General features: G+C 47.1%; 1 protein-coding gene across 2 annotated transcripts in view; it reads right to left on the minus strand.

Annotated features, from left to right (window-relative positions):
- Positions 1-19,462, minus strand: part of Ino80 (chromatin-remodeling ATPase INO80) — a 75,797-nt gene that overhangs the window by 33,750 nt on the left and 22,585 nt on the right. Inside the window, exons 15-26 of one of the 2 annotated variants that reach the window (XM_077637810.1) lie at positions 17,785-17,869; positions 16,876-17,079; positions 15,498-15,665; positions 12,417-12,516; positions 11,657-11,743; positions 11,456-11,552; positions 10,347-10,445; positions 8,737-9,130; positions 7,248-7,376; positions 5,558-5,777; positions 5,106-5,233; positions 853-947 (exon numbers count right to left, since the gene is read on the minus strand). In XM_077637810.1, the coding sequence (XP_077493936.1) occupies positions 853-947; positions 5,106-5,233; positions 5,558-5,777; positions 7,248-7,376; positions 8,737-9,130; positions 10,347-10,445; positions 11,456-11,552; positions 11,657-11,743; positions 12,417-12,516; positions 15,498-15,665; positions 16,876-17,079; positions 17,785-17,869 (1,806 nt within the window). Of the gene's footprint in view, positions 1-852; positions 948-5,105; positions 5,234-5,557; positions 5,778-7,247; positions 7,380-8,736; positions 9,131-10,346; positions 10,446-11,455; positions 11,553-11,656; positions 11,744-12,416; positions 12,517-15,497; positions 15,666-16,875; positions 17,080-17,784; positions 17,870-19,462 lie in introns of both variants that reach the window. The other variant, XM_077637809.1, reaches the window with a different exon arrangement.

Consider the following 19,462-nt stretch of genomic DNA (forward strand, 5'->3'; position numbering starts at 1 on the left):
CGAAAAATTTTCCAAATTGTCTGAAACTCCGAATTATCGAATGGCCCCGAAATGACTTGAAGAACCAACCACTTGCACCATGTTAAATATATTCGATGAAAGGCTGGGTAATGGTTGCTTGCTTCTTGAGATGAGAATGGCGTGGCACTGACTATCTTTGGCGCTGGAGCTCCACCACGACTCCACTGCACGTCGCACACCTAACAAGTGGCGGTGTCACGTGTGAGAAGGGTTCACCACACAAGCTGAAAACTGCACGTGACGAGTGCGTAGTTTCAGCATATTGGAAGAACAGGATAACCACGTAGACGGTAACGCTCAGCAGTGCCGAAGCATCGAGAAAAGAAAGGGAATAGAAAAGCCTAGCGATCCGCGCCAATCAGTGGCTGATGTGAGCTGGCGCAAAGCTCAGAAAAGCAACATCGAAACTACACAATGTAACATCTTGGAGAGAGCGCCATCCGTTTATCGTCATGCCTGCCATGGTGCGTGTGTAGAGATGTGCGAGCGACTCTGCAGCATAGATTTCAGGTTTGGGCAGGGCTATTCGGACACTCCCTTGCTGTGCCAGTACCTGGACACGGCCTCCCTTCGGGAGCCCATTCAAATGAACCGGTACGAGACCTGCAACGTCCAAATCAGCGAACGTGCAATGCCACAGACTTACATGGGCGTTGGCCGGGACTGCGCCAACAGTTTGAATTACCCGGATTTCAGAATTAACAGGGTTCGGATTAACAAGCTTTTACTATAATGTGATTTCATGCGAACTATGACCGCAAAGTCTGCATAACTGCACAAGCCGATGAGTTATCTACTGCTGGCAAAAAAAAATTTCTTAAAATACGTCACCTGTTCTGGAAGTCGGCCACCATGTCCCTTCGGTCCGAGATCTTAGAGGAACCGTCCAGCCTCATGTACGTGTGCTTCCGGTGCCACATGTACTCCTGCACACACAGAGATGGCCACATACGAGTGTGTTGTTTTTCTGTGCACGCCTTCATCACTCCTCCATTGGTACTAGAACCCATGACTTTGAACAAACAGTATGCATGCAAAAAATCTGCAAACACAATGCTGAGCCCACTTTCCGTTCCGCATTCACAACAAATGACAAAAACTTCAGAGGCCCTGAAAAAGTCCAAACGGCATCTCAATGCAGTCAGAGATCATACAGTTAGAGATTTTATCCCGACAATTGCCTTCACTGCAAAGAAACAACTTTGACTTCAACACGAAAGGTGGTGCTGTGGCATCAGTTTGACTGAGCACAGAGAGGTCATCATGCCCATGGTATAGACACCGAACAATGCTGAGATGCACAAAGAGAGAATCCACAATTGCCTCTCAATAATTCAAACCTGAAGGACAGCTGGAACTTGTTTGAATTACATTTGAATGAAGTGACTGTTTAAGCAAGTTCAAATTAATGAGAATTCAGAGTACTAAGAGAGAAGAGAATGCAGATGTTAGATGTTAGACTCACTGTTTCTTTGACGGTAACGTTCGCTGAAATTCCCCAAATATTATGGTTCAGCCATTCCCAAAGCACTGTGGCTATTTTTCACATGGCACGGTACGTGTGTTGAGGCCATTTGTACGAATTGTATGGAGTGGATGCAATTTAGTGTACTCGTGGTGTGCTTCATGATCGCATTCCTTTCAAACTCTGTTTAAAGAAAAAGTGCACTTTTCATGTGCAACTCAACCGTGAAAGTTTGTTAAGTCACTGCATGTTTAGCCTGCTCTATCAGTAAAGCCTTCGTCAACTTAGAACACATAGGATATATATGGTATATATGGGGCTTGATCCTGAAGCAACATGGGCTAGGAGGGACGCCGTAGTGGAGGGTTCCAGATTAATTTCGACCACCTAGGGTTCTATAACATCCACTGACATTATCACACAGTAAACAGGTGTCTTGCGTTTCGCCTCCATTGAAACGCGGCCGCTGCAGTAAGGATGGAATCTACGCCCTCGGGCTCAAGTCAAGTCAAGTTTATTTTTTCTTTTCGTCGAAAAGAAAAGGGGCCAGGACTAAAAGCTGTGAAAGACAGCTTGACAAGGCCCTGGCCCCCTACAATAATTGGCAGAGCAACAGCTAGGAGAAAGATCAGTTTGCATTATTTTATACATCGAAGAGTTTCATATTATTACTTTTGTCCGTATGAAAATAAGACACACAGTAAAGCACAAAAACAGAAAATTAGACGCATCCTAAAAACACAGTCTTAAAATTAGAATACATCAAGATAACATTCTAGATACAAAGCAACACTAGGTTCACAACAGTTTTTCACGGCAAAAAAGACAAATTCGGCGATTAGACTCATATACTGGACCGAATCCAGTTGCATGCAACTTATTCAGTAGTTTTGGTACAGTGTAGCATAATGATTGAGTATATGAATACGTGCGAGGCACTGAAACAAGATATTTTTCTTTGTGTCGGGTTTGCCGGTCTCGGATATTTTCTTTTAATTCTGCAAGGGCTCAGCAGTTAAGCGCCCTAACCACCGAGCTACCGTGAATGGGGAAACTTAAAACTGGTTACAGTTGAATCCCGCTACAACGAAATTCACGGTGCCCGAAAAAAAAAAATTGTTTCCGCGGAACTTAGTTATTGCAAAAATTTGATGTGAAACACAGAAAAAATTGCCCAAGCAGCAGCAGTAACTTTTAATGCCAAAAATCGGTAAGGTTGGCTTGCCTGCACTTCACGGCGAGCAACGCCATCACGCAATTTTCGTATTCAGTCAACAGACCCATTGCGACATCATCATCACGGACAGCAACGAAATTCCTGATTACATCGAAAGCGTCCATCACCTGTGAGGCACTTGTTGCAGCGGGCACGTCTTGTACGTCATCTTCGACACCGGAAGAGTCCTCATCATTCCGGGCAGCTTTGATCTGCTCATCACTCACCTCTTCGTGAACTATATAACACAATCGTCAGCGCTGATGTATTCATCAAGCTCGAGATTAGGCGCACGTTTTCCATTTTTTCCGGCGTTTTTCAGCGGCCGCGACCCCCGCTGTCGGTGACGCCTCTTCGTCGTCGTCTGTAATGTCTGGTGTTACGCCAGCAGAGTCTACAGGTATATCTTCGGCAAATCCGGCATGCCTGAAACAGTTTGCAATTATTGAGCGACCCCGTATGTTCCATGCAGCAGACATAATTTGCAGCACCACGTACATGTCCACCTTCGTGTCTCGGCCGGTTTCACTGTTCAAGAGCAGCTCCTGAATTAACCTCCCGCGGTAAGCGCACTTCAGGCTCAGAATCACACCCTGGTCGAGAGGCTGTAGGACAATTCGGCTGTGCAATTCGGAGGGAAAAACCCCAGCTCTGTGTTAGTGAGCTTGACTTCTTCGGAGTGATGGGCTGAACAATTGTCCAGAAGAAAGCAAACATTACGGCCCTGCCGCTTCATGTCACAGTCGAATGCCACCATCCACTCGGTGAAAATAGCGCGGGTCATCCATGACATGTTGTTTGCCTTGTACTGCACAGGTAGGCTACGGGATCCCTTGAAACAGTGCGGCATGGCACTTTTTCCAATGACTAACGGCAGACGCTTGTCACAGCCATCCATGTTAGTGCAAAGCAGCACTGTCACATGTTTTTTGCAGTGTTTGCCACTGCGACAACGCTGCTCCTTTAAGTCAAGCGTCCTGGCCGGCAACATCTTGCAGAGTAGCCCGGTCTCATCGGTGCTGTAGATGTCTGCCGGCGCAAAGTTGCTTAAAATGCCGGCCACGTTGCTCACCTTCCAAGCAGTTGCTCCGTCAACGTCTGCGGACATCGATTCGCCGCACAACACTTTTCCAATGATGTTATAGCGGGCCTTGAAACGGTTCACCCAGCCAACGCTGGCTTCAGAATCGTCAATGCCGAATAGGCGCACATAGCTCAAGGATTTTTTGCTGGACGATGCTTCCGGTGAGGGGGACGTTCTTGGCTCGTGCTTCAACAAACCACGCATGCACTGCATTGTACAACTCTTCATGGAAGGGCCGCGTCACCTTTTTGTGCTTGGAAGATGTGCCTGAAGCAAGTGCCTTTTTTACGCTGTCTTTATTTCCTAGAATCATAGACAGCGAAGCTGCTGGAATTCCAAAGTCTTCAGCGACTGCCGCTTTTTTCCTTCCGCTCTCCGCTTGGGCGATGATTTCGGCTTTCTGCTCGAGGGAAAGCATTTTGCGTTTCGTCACTTGCGTTGACATCTTGTCCCACGCACGGATGAAAGCTCGTTGTTGTCGAAGAGACACGCTGCGAGTGGAGTGACCACGAAAAAAAGCCAAAAAGTCACGTGATTTCGTGCGTACCATGGCTTTGGATTTGACTTGGACTTCTCTTCTGATTTCGATTTTGACCGCGAAAATTTCGTTGAAGCAAAAACACTCTGCAAAAATGGCTCGTTGTGCAGAGAAACTTAGGGCATTAATTTCTATGGGATACTGACGGGGAATTAAGGAATTAAGAATTATTCGTTGTCTCGGAAATTTCATTGTAGCGGTATTCGTTGTGGCGGGATTCAACTGTATTCTCTTACCAAGCATGTTTAAGAGACATACCTGCTAACCTCACTTCAGAGGTCTCTATGCCTCAAAATTCCCACCGCACAGAAAACTGTCACTACAGGACAAAAAAAAAAAAAACTTCCTCCGACTAGGGACAGAAAAATGAACAACAAAGAAGTTTTCAATCAGTTTATCCCTAGAACTCCAGCAGCTTTCAAAAAGATGCTGGAGAGCCCAGTGTGGCTTGGGTTCGCAGACACACGGTCCCACAAAAGATGCCCCAGTTCAAAATATAATGACTGGTTATATACAATCAGCTATAAGCAATCAGAGTAGGATTAGTCCTAAAATAAAGTGAGGGTTGAGGCATGCATGACTCCAGGTGCTCAAGGAACTGCGAAAGTAGTCCATGGAAGGAAAGCATTCCGCAGAATGCAGTTTGGGAACTCCTGCAATAAAGGAGTCGACGTGTGAACCGCACTGTCTCCTTGACATGCAACCTTCAGGAAGCACACAGACTGAACAACAAGCAAGTCCACACAAAAAAGGTGGCATGATGTGCAGGAAGGAGACTTGCCTCGAGCAGGTCGATCATGCGCGTCATCTGCGAGTAGATGAGCACACGATGGCCCTCGGCCTTGAGCTTCCTCAGCAGCTGGTCCAACACCTGCAGCTTGCCCGAGTCAGTCACCAGGGTCTCCTTGTCTGCACATGCAAATAATCAGAGAGGGGGATCAATTATTGCATAAAGGTTCCCCTGATTTCTAGTGCTTGACGACCTGCCCCTTAACTACTGTCAACAAACGTATAATCCTTCGATTTTACCTTTGTTTTTGCTCGTTTCTGGGAGGTTCGTGTACGTGCCCCGCACACAACACTCCAAAAAGGGCATGTGAAGTATTTGAATAAATAAATAAAAATGTTCAACCCCTGCTCTAGCCAGCAGAGTGCAGCTCTCTTCACTAATTACTCTACAATCTTTGCATTAACTGCACAAGATGTGATCAGTAATAGCAACCAGACTCTCACCTGGTATGGATATATGCGACCACCCATGGAGAGGCCTGGCCGATCCGATGCCCCCTTCCGGTGGATCCCGGGGTTCGAACCCTGGCAACGGAGGCTCCAGGCTCGTTGACCCCGTGCGCCACCATCGCTGGGCTTCGGCGCTGCCGCAGGCCTGCACGCCTCGCCACCACCAAAGGGCACGGTTTGTCAGGATCTCCAGGCGCCAGGGCTCTGCAGTTACCTGTGTGGCCAAGGTATGGCAACAAGAGCAGAGTTTACCGAGCAACAGCGGATCAGAATGCACTGCAGAATCACAATGGAAATAAAAAGGTCCTGTCCTAACCGAGGCTTTCGGATACTGAGCACATAAGTAGGCGTTTCCTTCGTGGTGGCAACCGTATTTCAATAAGGGAACCATAGCAAACGTGCAGAATTTAACTCTCCCCATCATTTTCAATAAAAAAACTGTTTATTTCAAGCTCCATACGTATTTCACAACAGACGTCTGGTCTCTTTTGAGTTCGAACCATCGAGGGACGACAGTATCAAGATTTCAGAGCACATCAAGAACCTCACAGGGGTGAAATTCATCTGGAGCCTTTTCTTAGAGCTCGCTTTATAGCCTGGGCATTACTCCGGCATGTCAAGGTAGTTATAATAATCAAAACTAATGGCAAAATTTCGTTTGTTAGCGTTACAATTCAATGAGTACTTTTAAGCTGGTACAAAATACCATGAAAAACCTGACAGAACCAGCCACATTAAGTTCAGCACCGAAAACACATTTGCAGCATGTGACCTGACTGGTCAGAGCATGACTACCTACCTTACAGTCAAATGCACTGTGCCTTTTTCAAACAAATGAAATGAAAAACCAAAGCTGGCCCCAGCTAGATGGCACCCCTCAACGAAGTTATGTACTATCGGCAAGAAACGAAACGCGAACAAGACAATGCAGACGTAGACAGCAAATTATGAGGCTCTTAGCTAGGGGAAGCTCAATACTAGCTCGGATTATTTTAACTTGGAAGGCACGTAGACAGCCCTCCAGAAGTGTTAATTAACCTCACTTGCATTTCCTCTCCACGAGCCGATATACTGGTGTTTTTTTGTTGCCACCTCAGTTGTCCTGTTAGTGTTTCATTCACTGCTTATAGTACAGCAGAATCTCTGTGGTATGAATCTCACAGGGTCGCGAAAAAAATCATATGAAATTTCGTATCACCAAAAACAAACAGTCGCATGCAGAAGCACGGGAAATGCACTCCTCACGCAGATCTGTTTACGGCAGATGGGATTTATTTACAACCGCGCGGCCACAGCTCACTACACGAAAATCACATTAAATCAACCCCCGTTAATTCAAAAATTCAGATAATTTGAAATACTGCATTTACTCGTGTAGTTTGCGCATTTTTTTTCCCCTAAAATAAGGGCTTCAAATAGGAGGTGCACAAATTATGTGGAAATTTTGCGAACACACCCTAAAAGACTCTACAAGGGTCGTAAACACAATGTATACGGTATGTGGCCGCTTATAAGCCGACCCCGCAACTTGTGCCCCTCAGTTGTTAAAAAAGTTGATTCCAAATATAAATCATCACATATGCACCCCCCTCCCCCGTGAACATACTCTTTAATGAATCCCACTCACATATTCTTGAAATGCAGCAGCAACGGTAAAGCTCATCCGATGACCGCGCTAACTTACCCGTGGCGCCAAGCAGGATACCAGAAACCGGGGCATGTCTGCTGGGATGCACTCTCGGACCTGTACTGGCCGCTGCCGGTGTGGGAACTCTGGCAGCGGCGGGGGACTCGCCGGTGGTGGGTGCGACGGCTTCTGAAACGACAGAGACAAAATGGGTTGCACTGCTGCTGAAAAGAGCTTCTTCAGCACAGCGTAGCACAGTCAAGTGAGAGCAATGTTTAGCCCTTGTTCAAAAAGAATACAGACAACAACATTGTTGGAAGCTAGCACACGTTCCTGTTAAGGGTTTGCCAGTGCAGTTAAGAGCAAAACAGGAAGAGACAGTTGGTTGGCTTACAGCCAATCCTACTTCATTCTGTTCCTTTCTCAAGCACCAAAATGCAGGCCCACAATTATTTATGCACTTCAAGCAAATACTCCTTTTTATCCCTTCCTACTGCCCTTCAGTTCCCCAATTATCACAGACTTTCTCAACCAGAGTGGCGGGGCCTGGCTCACCTCTAGAAGGCTAGCCGACAATTGTAATAGTTCACACTCTCTGCTTCTCATTAAAAGTTTTCGCTCATATTTGCCTTTTTTTTTGCGCGTATGCGGAGTCGGAAGTATACAGAGCTTACAGCGCATACAGAGCTTACAGCGTTAAAGTTTCATTCGAAAGACTTCACCCTGCTATTTCATCAGCAGGCAAAATTGTGCACCAGTGAGCAAGGAACCGCTGGAAAGGATGAACAGTACTATGTGTCCCAAGTGGATTTTTTTTTGCATTCTATGCAATGGGAAACCAACCAAATGGTCACGCACTGTTCGTCTTATCCACGAATTCGTCTTAACAGCCGTCTACTGCATTTACTACATCTCGAGTGGCACGCAAAATGAAATTTTAGATTATACAAAAGAGGTGGACAAAAATCTCACAAAAGTTAATTTGGCAACAAAGAAAAAAAAGCTGACAAGTATTTATGCAATGCTGTGCAATGTGAGAACTCACTGAAAACACAGTGAGAGCTATTAAATTGCGCCCTCTTGCATCGTTCCACAGTGTAGATGTCTCTGACAGGAGTTCGCAATTTTTACGGCCTCTGGAAACTGCACCAGCTTTCAAAAGTTGCTGAGGGAACTGAAGAACCCAAGGGTTCCAGGAAATTCAGTTTGAGAAACTTGGTCTGCGCCAGTGCTTCTCCATCTTTTCAATCTCAGGGAACCCCAACAGCTTCCAAAAGGCAACGAGAAGCACTGCGTGTCTTGTTTTCAGTCCCTGCCTGCCTAACATGTATGTATGTAAAAAAAGAGCCTAAAGAAAATATTCCATTAACAGTCACTAGCTGTTTGGCAGAACAGGCTGCTATAACCAGTTACAATATGATTATCAAAATAAAGCATAAAGGAAAGTTAAGGCAATCTAAAAAGCATGACTACGGATACCAGGGGGTTCAGCTATCAGTGCAAAAGTGACAGCTCCATGCAAACGATGCCCAGCACCTACACACACCTTGGCCTGGGCATCTGCACTCGCCACAGGCCCAGCATGAGGCTGCAGCAGAGGTGAGCCTGGAGTAGCTGGAGCCTCTGCCAAACTTCCACCAGCAGGTGGTGCCCCGTCACCAAGTGAGGTGGCTGGTTGGTGATGATGATGGTGGTGGTGATGGTGATGATGGTGGTGGTGAGAGTGGCGCGGATTGCGGAGCTTGCGGCGCCGCATCTCACGGTGGGCCGTCGTCTCTGCCATGGCGTATATGCGGTGGTCGGCAAATCCGTAGCAGCGCCGGTCGGCGGCAAAGACTAGTCGGCTCAGCGGACCGCCTTGTGCCAAGGATGCGGCGCTCGTCGCCGCGTGCCGGCACACAAGCAGGTCTTGGGGCGACGACAGCCTCTGCTGCATACTCCTGTTTTTACAAAATATAAAATTTTTAAAAATAACTAAAAGAAGAACGAAAGTCAAAGGATCAGATGTCCAAAGTACAGTGAGGCCAAATTGAAGGCACAGCAAAAAGTTCATTAACTGCCACTTTAAGGAAACAGGGAAAATTTTTGAATTATCGAATGACCCCCCCCAAAAAAACTGATAAGAACAGCCTACATCTCAGAAAATTTATCTGGTGGAAAACTGCTCCATGGTCACCTGCTTTTGGAATGAGAACAGTGAGACAGCGACTATTTTTCACATTTCCATCAATGCTTTATTGCGTGCACACTATTGGAAGTTTCAAAGCAGAACTGCTCCAAAATAGTAAAGACCTCCCTGGCATCCTTCACGGCGCAATGCAGAAGTGGTGGTACTTCCCACAAGCGGCTGCATCGCTTGTGAGGAGGCTTCATCACACAACTTATGAAGGGCACTTGACAGGTGCACAGTTTCGGTGTCAATGTTCTGCTTCGATACGGATAATCCGAAAACCTGTTTAATTAGAATACTTTACGTGGTCCGACAAGCTTTGAATTAACAATGTTCTACTGAATACTAAAATGTGAAAATACAGATGCCAACCAAGAAATAAAAACAAGATGTTTTTAAACTTGGTTCTTCTTTTCTTCTTTACTTCTTGGTCGGCATCTGCATTTTCCAGCTTTGAAGTAGAAGAGTTTGTGCAACCAGTCTTGGTCCCTCACCAATGGCTGGACAAAAAGGGCTCTCAAATATGCAAGCTTAAAGACTCTGCACAGTCCCTTCATTTCGAAACTTCGGCATTAATTTGTTTGGAAGTTTGCAGGCTATCATGCTATCTACATGTGCTAAAACAGCTGCGTTCAGGTGCTGAACGCTACAGGCAGCAGGTGAACATGGTGAATTATGCCTATTTTCAGCACAGTTTCGCACCTCATTGATATTGTTTTCCAAACAGGGTTAACCTCAGCTTCTGCTTGTTACCTTATCTACTGCTCGGGCATCGATCAGTTTGGAAGTCTGCAAACTGTCACGCCACCTGCATGCGCTAAAATTAACAGGCGCTGAACGCTACAGGCAGAGGGTGGTTATGGTGAATTGTGCCTCTTTTCTGCACAGTTTCGCACCTCGCTGATACTGTTTTCTGAACATGTTAACCACAGCTTTTTACTGTTATCTGCATTGTAAAGCTATCATTGGTGGAGATGCCCCCTCACCTCGAGTAGCCCCTGCCTTTGTGTTCCTCGTCCCGGTGCCAGACGTAGGTGTGGTGCCTCCGCTGAGCCTCCTTGAGCTCCTTCACAATGGCCAGGAACCTGACAGTCATTGCGGAAAGCAGAACGCACGGTCAAAATCAAGGACACCTCCATGCACATTGCGCATTTAGCGAGCTTCGTTTTACTTGCAACAGCACTACAGCATGCACATGCCTTCTTCGATCCAATTACACAGGCCCGACAGCGGGCAAAGTGGTCAGATATGCAGTGCCGTAAAACTCTGAACCGACCTGCAATGGGAGAGCGAGTAGGATATTTTCCAGATTGGACTGTGTGGTACTGCCCATTCTGCACTGGCACTGGTGATGGCGAGATGGTGCTACATTGCCATTGGCTGTGCTTTTATACATTCGCACACGAAAACTGCACCCAAAGTGATTAAAAGTGCTATGCACTGAAGTATCGACCAAGTTTCTGCCATTGCATCATCAAAAGCAGTTACGATGGAACAAAAGGTCTAAATCAGTGATTAAGCTACAGAAATATACACACTGCGGTAAGTTATGCAGCTGTCATGAAACACTCAATTTCGTAGCTAGAACCAGCAGAGATGACACAAAGTTCCGACTCTTATGGCGTTCAAGATGGCTTTTAAAAAGTGACATTTTGTATTTAAGGAAAAAAATTATGCCCTCCGCAGGAAATTTCAGCTTCTTGAATAACAGCTTTCCGCATACAGATATATAACTGGCATTATTTTAGGCAGCAAAGCCTGCAACTATTGAAGACATCTTACGAAGCCTTCTCAAGTAACATTTCTTCCCATTTATCGGAGAAGTAGTAGATAGGCTCACTACGGCAAGTCTTCTTTGCCGTCTACATATGTGCATAAATATATAGCAATAATGATAGAGAAGTACACTCAACTCTAGATAATTTGAATTCAAAGGGGGCAGAAAGTTTGTTCAATTTATGCGGAGTCTGAATCAAGCGAACCTTTTTAACAATCCGCTTGATGCTGACGAGCCCAAAGTGTCAATTAAAGTAAACCAATACCAGAAGTAAACCAGAACCACTCCACCACAAAAAGATGCATAAATATGGCGCACCTTTCCAGTAGGCCACACAGCATGATCTTGGCAAGCTCTGCAGGCGACAGACCCACGAATCGACAGAAGGAGAAGCTGCTTGCGGGCCGACCATCCACTGGAAAAGCACCATAATGTACACCAGAAAAGCATGCAGTCTTTCCAATCTGATGTAGTCTAGACGTGCTACAAAAAGACCGCACATTTCACTCCAGCACTCACCCTGCTTGAAGATGGAGTGATGGACGTGGCTCGGGTGGAAAATGTTGGGCCACCGGCTGTGGTGGTCGTTCCACCCGCTCAGGACACCTGAGTAGAAACACAGCACAGTCAAGCAACCACAAGGTTCGACCACACGAAGACAGCTCTGGGTTTCATTTGTGAGTGAGCACAACTTCCTGCAGCTGACAGTCGTGACACCAACTGCCATTCTGGCTAACCAGCAATAAGCCTTAATTAACAACATTAACCATATAGTGTGAGCCAACTGCTTCAAAGCTGCACACAGACAATGAGAGACCCCTTAGGGCTCCGGATTAATTTCAGCTACCTGCAGACTTCTGATGTAGACCGACATCACACAGCCCATGGGCTTCTTTAGCAATTCGTCTCCATCAAAACGTGGCTGCCATGGATGTGATCCGATTCCACAACTACCAGCAGCTGAATGTCAAACAAAATGCGTCATCAAAAGCAGGTACACTAACCATGCGTACCAATTTTACTCAATCAGGTTCATCATCACACCCAGCCTGAGTTGCACCCAAAGCCAGACAAAGGCCCCACACAGTCCTGTCCTGCATCTTCCATGACCTCTGCATCCCCATAAAAGACTACTGGCAGTGGTTCTGTTGTGGGCTAAAGCTCGATGGAGTTGAACACAGTTCTACTCAAGCCAGTGTGGTTCTCTTAAACTTTTCCCAGAAATGTGCCTCCTGAATGCCGAGTGATGTAGTCACTAAAAAAGGGTGGAGTGACTGACCCTGTGCGAAGAGGAAGCGGGACAGCTCTAATGTGGACCCCTTCATGTGGAACGGCGAACGGACTTCCCTCCTCTCAAACAGATCCGGGTGGTTGCAGACCTGGATGGACAGTGAGAGAGAAAAACATTTTACTGCCATCAGAGCCCAACATTGAACGTTGTACAGATCAGTGCCTAGTTGAACTAAGACTATCCGATCGTCCCACTGGGCCAATGCCAGACAGGCAAGAGACCGAAGACAACCACACTTTAAGATGACATGGACTCTGAGTGCAATCAAGAACAGCACAATGAGTTCTTCACAAGTTAATATGTGCATAGTAAAGCCAATTACTCCACACTGTTCATTTCACTCTTCCCCCTGCATATGACAATGATCCCTAAATAAAAAACAGAAAATCAAGGAAAAAGCTTCCAACATACTGACCTTTTGCTGTGGACTTTCTGCATATAGCACCGTACTTAATTTTCCAGTCCCCCTCATAGTCTTGTTTTTAGGCTTTCGCACAGTCTACCTGAAGGCAACTCTATTTAGTTCCAATCACACCACATCCAAAACTTTTAAGGTCAATGTGCCGAACTTTTCCTCTCCATAAAACACCAATTAATTAAGCAAGTTCGAGTGACAGAGATGTCAAACTCACGGAAGTAGACTGCACAGTGGCAACCCACAAGTCAAAAAAGGCCACCACCGTTTGGGAGACATTGAAGTAACAAGCGTCAGCTTTATTGGCCGTGCATAAAACGAAAGTCTTTCCGCACCTAGCGGGGCCAGTGAAGAAAACCCTGAGCGGTTCAGAAAAGTAACGTAACTTTTCCACCTAGCGGAGCGATCGACGCCTAGCGCCGTATATCAGATAAGTTACGATGCACGTCTACCCGTTGTCGAGTTGCGCTGCTAGGTTGCGCCCCCCCCCCCTCAGGATACGTCCCAAACGGAATTTGCTTCGCTTGGGGGGTCAGGGTGGACCTAGAATTCGGCTTGTGGTGCAATATGGCAACGCTTCAATCCGCCTTTTTCATGTTCCTGTGCTGCCACCTCGCGTACAGCGCTGGAAGCTCATTGGAAGGGTACTGTGCGCCCAACCCGGCCGGAGTGAGTGCCGCTGCGGAGCACGTTTTGTAGGAATCTGTCAACGATGGCGTGTCCTGGGCAGCACCTGGTGGCTGTGTGCGAAGTCCGAGGCAGGCTGCTGAGCCCACCGAAGAGCAAATTCTTCAGTATATCCGATCATGCGGCATGCGATGCGATCGCCAGCTGAGCAAGGGCCGCCGCTTCAGAGATGAAGGCTACATTCAAAACATAATGTTCAATGAAATATCCCCGATCAGTGAGAATGGCATTTTCCGCTGTGTACGCCTGCCATCCATTAAAAGGTGCATACTACATCGTGCACGCCGTAGTACAGAAAACGACTCGGGACAACAGTTTCCACAAGCAATCGTTGTGCTCAAGCGCTTTAGAATAGCTACACGAGCGATAAAAGCACAAGTGTACTCGCAACATGGCAGCTCTGCTAGCATTTTACTTTATTTTCCCACAGCACACCGCTGCATAGGTTAAACAAGCATGCGCGTCCATAAAGACGAGCGCGAGGGGCGCACATTGAGCCATTCCGACGATACCACGCAGCGCTTTTCATCATGGATATGATGCAAACACACGCATAACGCACCTTCTGCTTCTTCTGCCTCTTAATACATGGCACATACACACATGGGGGTATTGGCCATGATGTAGTGGCATAAACAAGGAAATTTCCTTAGGAGATTACGACAAAATTGTAGCACCATGCGTGAATGCTCTCGTAGCTTCTTTTTCGTTGTCCGCTCCACCGCGGGTTGAAAGCGGCTCACAGCACTTGCCCATTTGGCCTTCTTGCTTGAGAAAGCAAAAAGCGTCGGAACGAAGTCTGGGTGCCGCGGTGACATTCGAGGCCTTCCTGCCCATCAATAAAACATTTCGTGATGGACTGCACACGCATTTAACCACAGTACCTCGTCCGCACCTGTCACAAAGTGATTCCGGTACAGTCTTGACGGCCCCGCCGCAGTGGCTCAGTGGTTAGGGCGCTCAACTACTGATCCGGAGTTCCCGGGTTCAAAGCCGACCGCGGCGGCTGCGTTTTTATGGAGGAAAAACGCTAAGGCGCCCGTGTGCTGTGCGATGTCAGTGCACGTTAAAGATCCCCAGGTGGTACAGCACCTCTTCTTCCTTTCTTCTTTCACTCCCTCCTTTATCCCTTCCCTTACAGCAGTTCAGGTGTCCAACGATATATGAGACAGATACTGCGCCATTTCCTTTCCCCCAAAACTAATTATTATTATTATTACAGTCTTGACAGTGCCCAATGGCGGACACGATCGTCGAGCCGGCGAACGGCTTTTATCCACGCTTCGTGTCGAAGGCGGTCCCGGGAAGCGTTCGGAGAGCGAAAAAATCCAAGTTTGCTTCCCTTTACATATTGGGCAATGCAGCCGTATGCAACACATGTCGTAGGCATTGCCAAATGCGTCGCACCGAACGCCCGACGGCTGCAGCAACGCACCCCGCGTAGGCAGCCGGTTTGTTTACACTTCCACGGGCGGTCTCGAGTGGCGCGTGACCCTTCCAATATGTTTCGCGACACCGCCGCCAGGGGATGGGCGCATGCGCAGTCGCGTCATGAAAAATGCGGATTAGCAATTGCATGTATACAGTGTTTACCTATTATATAATTGTGGTTTTATTTCTATACCACAACCCGTAGGGCTTTATTTTCCTACAAAATTCGGTACACAGCTGTCCAGGATGGGTACCCCTAGTTGTCGGAGCATATATAGCGGAACAAATGTATACATTGCAGATGGCGCTACAAGTTTCAATGCGAGATGTGCTGTTCCAGTTGCTGCCACAGATGGCGCTGTGATCTCACAGTGGTAGTGAAACCGCACGAAATCTCGAAACGTAATTAGCAGTTGCTGCCACAGATGGCGCTGTTATCTAAGGGTGGTAGCAGACCCCACGAAATCTCCAACCGTGATGAGTAAGAGCTCACGCTCTTAAAATTACTCCCCAAATGTGTGCGCGCATAGACTGACCTTTCGAAACTGCATGACGAGGTTCATGAGGCTGGAGGTAGCCGACTGTGCCTGTGAGGAGGCGGCGCCTGACGACTGCATCAGGTCCTCGATGGAGATCTTGTTGCGAAGCCCCTGGTAGAGGGCTTTCTGTCGTTGCGCCAGCCAGCAGTATACCTGGACCTCGATCTGAAGTGGTCGGAAAACGGAATGCTATCGCTCCGTCTCGTGCTGCTAGCTTTCAGGCAGTTCAATTCAGAGCTCTAATCAGTCACACTTTCTTCTGTCTCATGCTTGTGACCTGCTTTGCACTTTGCACAAGTGCGTTAGTCAACATGTCACATTAAAGGGCCCCAGAAAGGGGCGTTTGAGCTTGGCTTTACAATGCTTGCACTATGTAGAGTACAGGCCATCGAGCATCCATGCCGCTACGAGACCTCAAAAGCGAGCGGGAAATCTACAATGCATTTTTAAAAATTCCAGCTTTCGTGCCTCGCGGTGACGCGTGGTGCTGGGCTTTTGCGTGAAACCTGGAATACGGCATCCCGTCGTGCAAGTAACGTGAGAAGCCGGGGGCATCATTGGTTCACAGTGCCAAATTCTTTTGGACGTCATGCACTACCACGGCCACGGCGCCTCTCCGCGCGCGCCACAGCCGGCGGAGGTGCAAAAGAGGGAAAAGCACGAAGACGTGGAAGTTCAAATTTTGTCTGCATATAACTCAGCTTCCACAAAAACGCATTAAAATAATTCTTGCTGGAGGATAATTATGAAGCGGCGTCTTTTTACACCCCAGACATACCACAACTTTACTGAGAGCACTTTTCTGGTGCCCTTTAACTAAACTGGTTGGTTTTTTATCCTTAAATCACTCTCTGCCATCAAAGGGCATGATACTCAACAAATATAAAGCGTAGGCATGATCAAGCTTGTCACTATACTCCACAACAACTTTTCTTGGCATCTGAAGTTACACAGCCAAAACACACCCTCGTTTCCTAAGCAAAGAGAATAGTCCGCGGCAGAAGTTATTAGTTTTCTCTTAAAACAAAGTATACTTTCAATATTCATTATTTAGGACATGTTTCTAATATAAATGCTTGTTCTAACTGTTAGACGGTCATGGAAAAAAAAGTTTTTTTGACTGCAGCAGGCTGTTTAGGCATGTTCAGTTTTAATATGCTTTCATAGATGGCGCTAGCTGCTCCAGTAACCAGTGAGGTGGCCATCTTGCTACTGAACTATTGGTGGAGTGACAGTTATACAGGCTCCACCCCTGTACCTTGCCCTTCATTGCCAAGAAAAGCTATCACCGAGCATAACTGGTGGCAACAGTTCCTCCCACTTTAGAACTAACCGTAACCGAGAGACACGGTAAAAGTGCCATCCGTCGGACTACCTTGTCGGAGAGCTCGTTCTCGACATCCTTCTTGATGCGGCGCAGCATGAAGGGCTTGAGAATCATGTGCAGCCGTGACAGGTGCTTCTCGTCGATGGTGGACTTGTTCTCGGCGTGGCTCTCAATGTCCCGCGAGAACCACTCATTGAACTCCTCGTGCGAGTCGAACAGCGTCGGCATGATGAAGTGCAGCAGGGCCCACAGCTGCAATGCGAGCATTGCAAAAGCACGCGTCACTGATAAGCGTATTGATAGGCCACACTGATAAGCACAGCCTGATGGAAACCACTCCCCACGTTGGCGGTTTTTGGCCGCTGACTGAATCTGTCAACCGAGTCAATGACTGGTTGAACCCTTTTGCCCAACTGCAGAGCCCTGAGAAGCGGTGTAAAGTAAGCGTCAAGAGGCCACTTTCTCATGGATCATCAATGAAAGTAATCATTTTTCAAACTGGTTGATCGAAATTAACCAAAAAAATTTTTCCTGGTGTTACTACAGCCCACTCTCCACAAAAAAGTGGCAACGAGGGACAAAGAAATCAAGCAGCCAGCTATGCTCATGTGGTATTTTGTTGGCATTTTGTTTAACCTCCTTGAAAGTATGGACTGCGGTAGGACACTATCCACGTGGGTCAGGCTTAACGAGATTCCCTTTGTATTAGTTGAGTGCATATGCATCACGACAACAAAAGGATAGGCAATGAAACAGAATGCTAATTACCAATGGGCAAATTTCTAGATGCCAAAGCAATGCAATGGGCTACATGGCATATTGTAGTGGAGGGCAGTGGCTTAATTTTGACAACCTTGGGTTTTTTACCTTGGCATTCTGCTTCCACAAGAGTGCAATGCAATTGTGGCCATGAAATGAACTTGGTCAGCGACCCACATATGATGCACAGCTGCCTACCTCAGCCATGGTGTTCTGGATGGGGGTGCCCGTCAGGAGGAGACGGTTGCGGCAGTGAAACGACAGCAGGATCTTCCACCGGACGCTGTACACACGTGCAAGGAAGGAAAGAAAATACGTCAGCTTCTACCAGACATTGGTTTGGTTTGGTTTGAAGGTTTAACGTCCCAGCTCGGGGAAATTAGTACCAGCAACGCAAAGACCCATCTCCCGTGCACTGTGCTTGCATGTAGCCCCTCATGCATCCGTTATCTTTTTCAAGCTTCGTCCATTTAGTGAAAGTCTTTTTTTGTTTTTAACCAAACGCGTTCCCTAGCTGGGTCTCGAATGCCGAGCAGTGGCAGGAGCTTGCCAATCTGCACAACATCTGTGATGGCAAATAAGCGGTGTTAGGAAATGCTTCGCCTGCTCTGTGTCAAGAAGACAAGGCAATGGATGGGCTGAAATGGAAAGTCAGTTACACAGTTGAATCTTGATATTTTGAATACAGATATATCAAATTATTTCCTATGTCACACCCTTTAGAAATATTTTAATAAGCACAGGCAATTTTTTACTTCATATACAAACCTGGCTGGCTACAAAACGGATGTATTGAACTCCCCACCTTCAAGTGGTGCCGGGCAGGCAGTAGGCTTCGCTGCACTATACAAATGACTAGAGGTGGCGTAGCAAGCATTTGTGTCATGGTTCACGCCTTTTTCTCGCACTTGTCAACAGTGCCACAGAAGATACAGCAGCATGGAGGGTTGGTAGTCACGCATTCACGCCTCTTGCACCTGTCGACAGCACCCCAGAAGCAGTGATGTGGATAGTTGTAGGCTTGCAGTTACCAAAGTAACCACCTTGTGCCCACGCCGGCCGTCACGGAGGCAATGAAAAGGGCAATTGGCTTTTCATCTGAAGTACCTTTTCCACGCGACATTGCTGTGATGTGGGGAAGCCACCGTAGCAGGTGTTCAACCTGCCACCACCAGTTGCATTTGCTGGTAGTGTTGTGCAGCAAAGCCAACCTAACTGGCGCTCGCCTTTTCGCGGCCTTCGAAACGGTGCTAGAACTTCAGAAAAGGTTACTTTCTGGTCTCTAGTAAGAGTAGCCTGTGTTGCCGTTTCTTCACTGACCAAACTGATGACGATGATGCATGTTTATGGCGTAACAACAGCTTTGGCCAAAGAGCACCATGGTAGTATATTTGTCTACATGAGAAGGCTCAGAGACCTAATTGCCAAGCACTTCACCACAGAGAAGCCAAGCATGAGGCCAGGGAAAGGCTTGTACACATCGTACCACTGGACAGGGGATCGAATGCCAGTATATTTGCCTACATGAGAAGGCTAAGAGACCTAATTACCAAGCACTTCACCGCAGAGAAGCCAAGCATGAGGCCAGGGGAAAGCTTGCACACATCGTACCACTGGACATGGGGTCGAATGCCACACATGCCGTATACAAGGCAGATGCCCAAACTACTAGGCCATCGCTTTGGTCACTGAATACACTGAGTTTCCCTTGCGCGTATTTGTGATAAAATTTTATGCTATGAATTTAGGCTATATCGAACTACTTTACAGTCCTTGACATGTTCATTACAAGGTTCAACTGTAGTTTCCACACGGCCAAAGAGTGCTCAGAAACAACCAGCCTAGTCTGCGTGACGCACAAGCTCATATGGAAGGC

The sequence above is a fragment of the Amblyomma americanum genome, chromosome 9 (genome assembly GCF_052857255.1).
Source record: "Amblyomma americanum isolate KBUSLIRL-KWMA chromosome 9, ASM5285725v1, whole genome shotgun sequence".
NCBI classification, from domain to species: domain Eukaryota; kingdom Metazoa; phylum Arthropoda; class Arachnida; order Ixodida; family Ixodidae; genus Amblyomma; species Amblyomma americanum.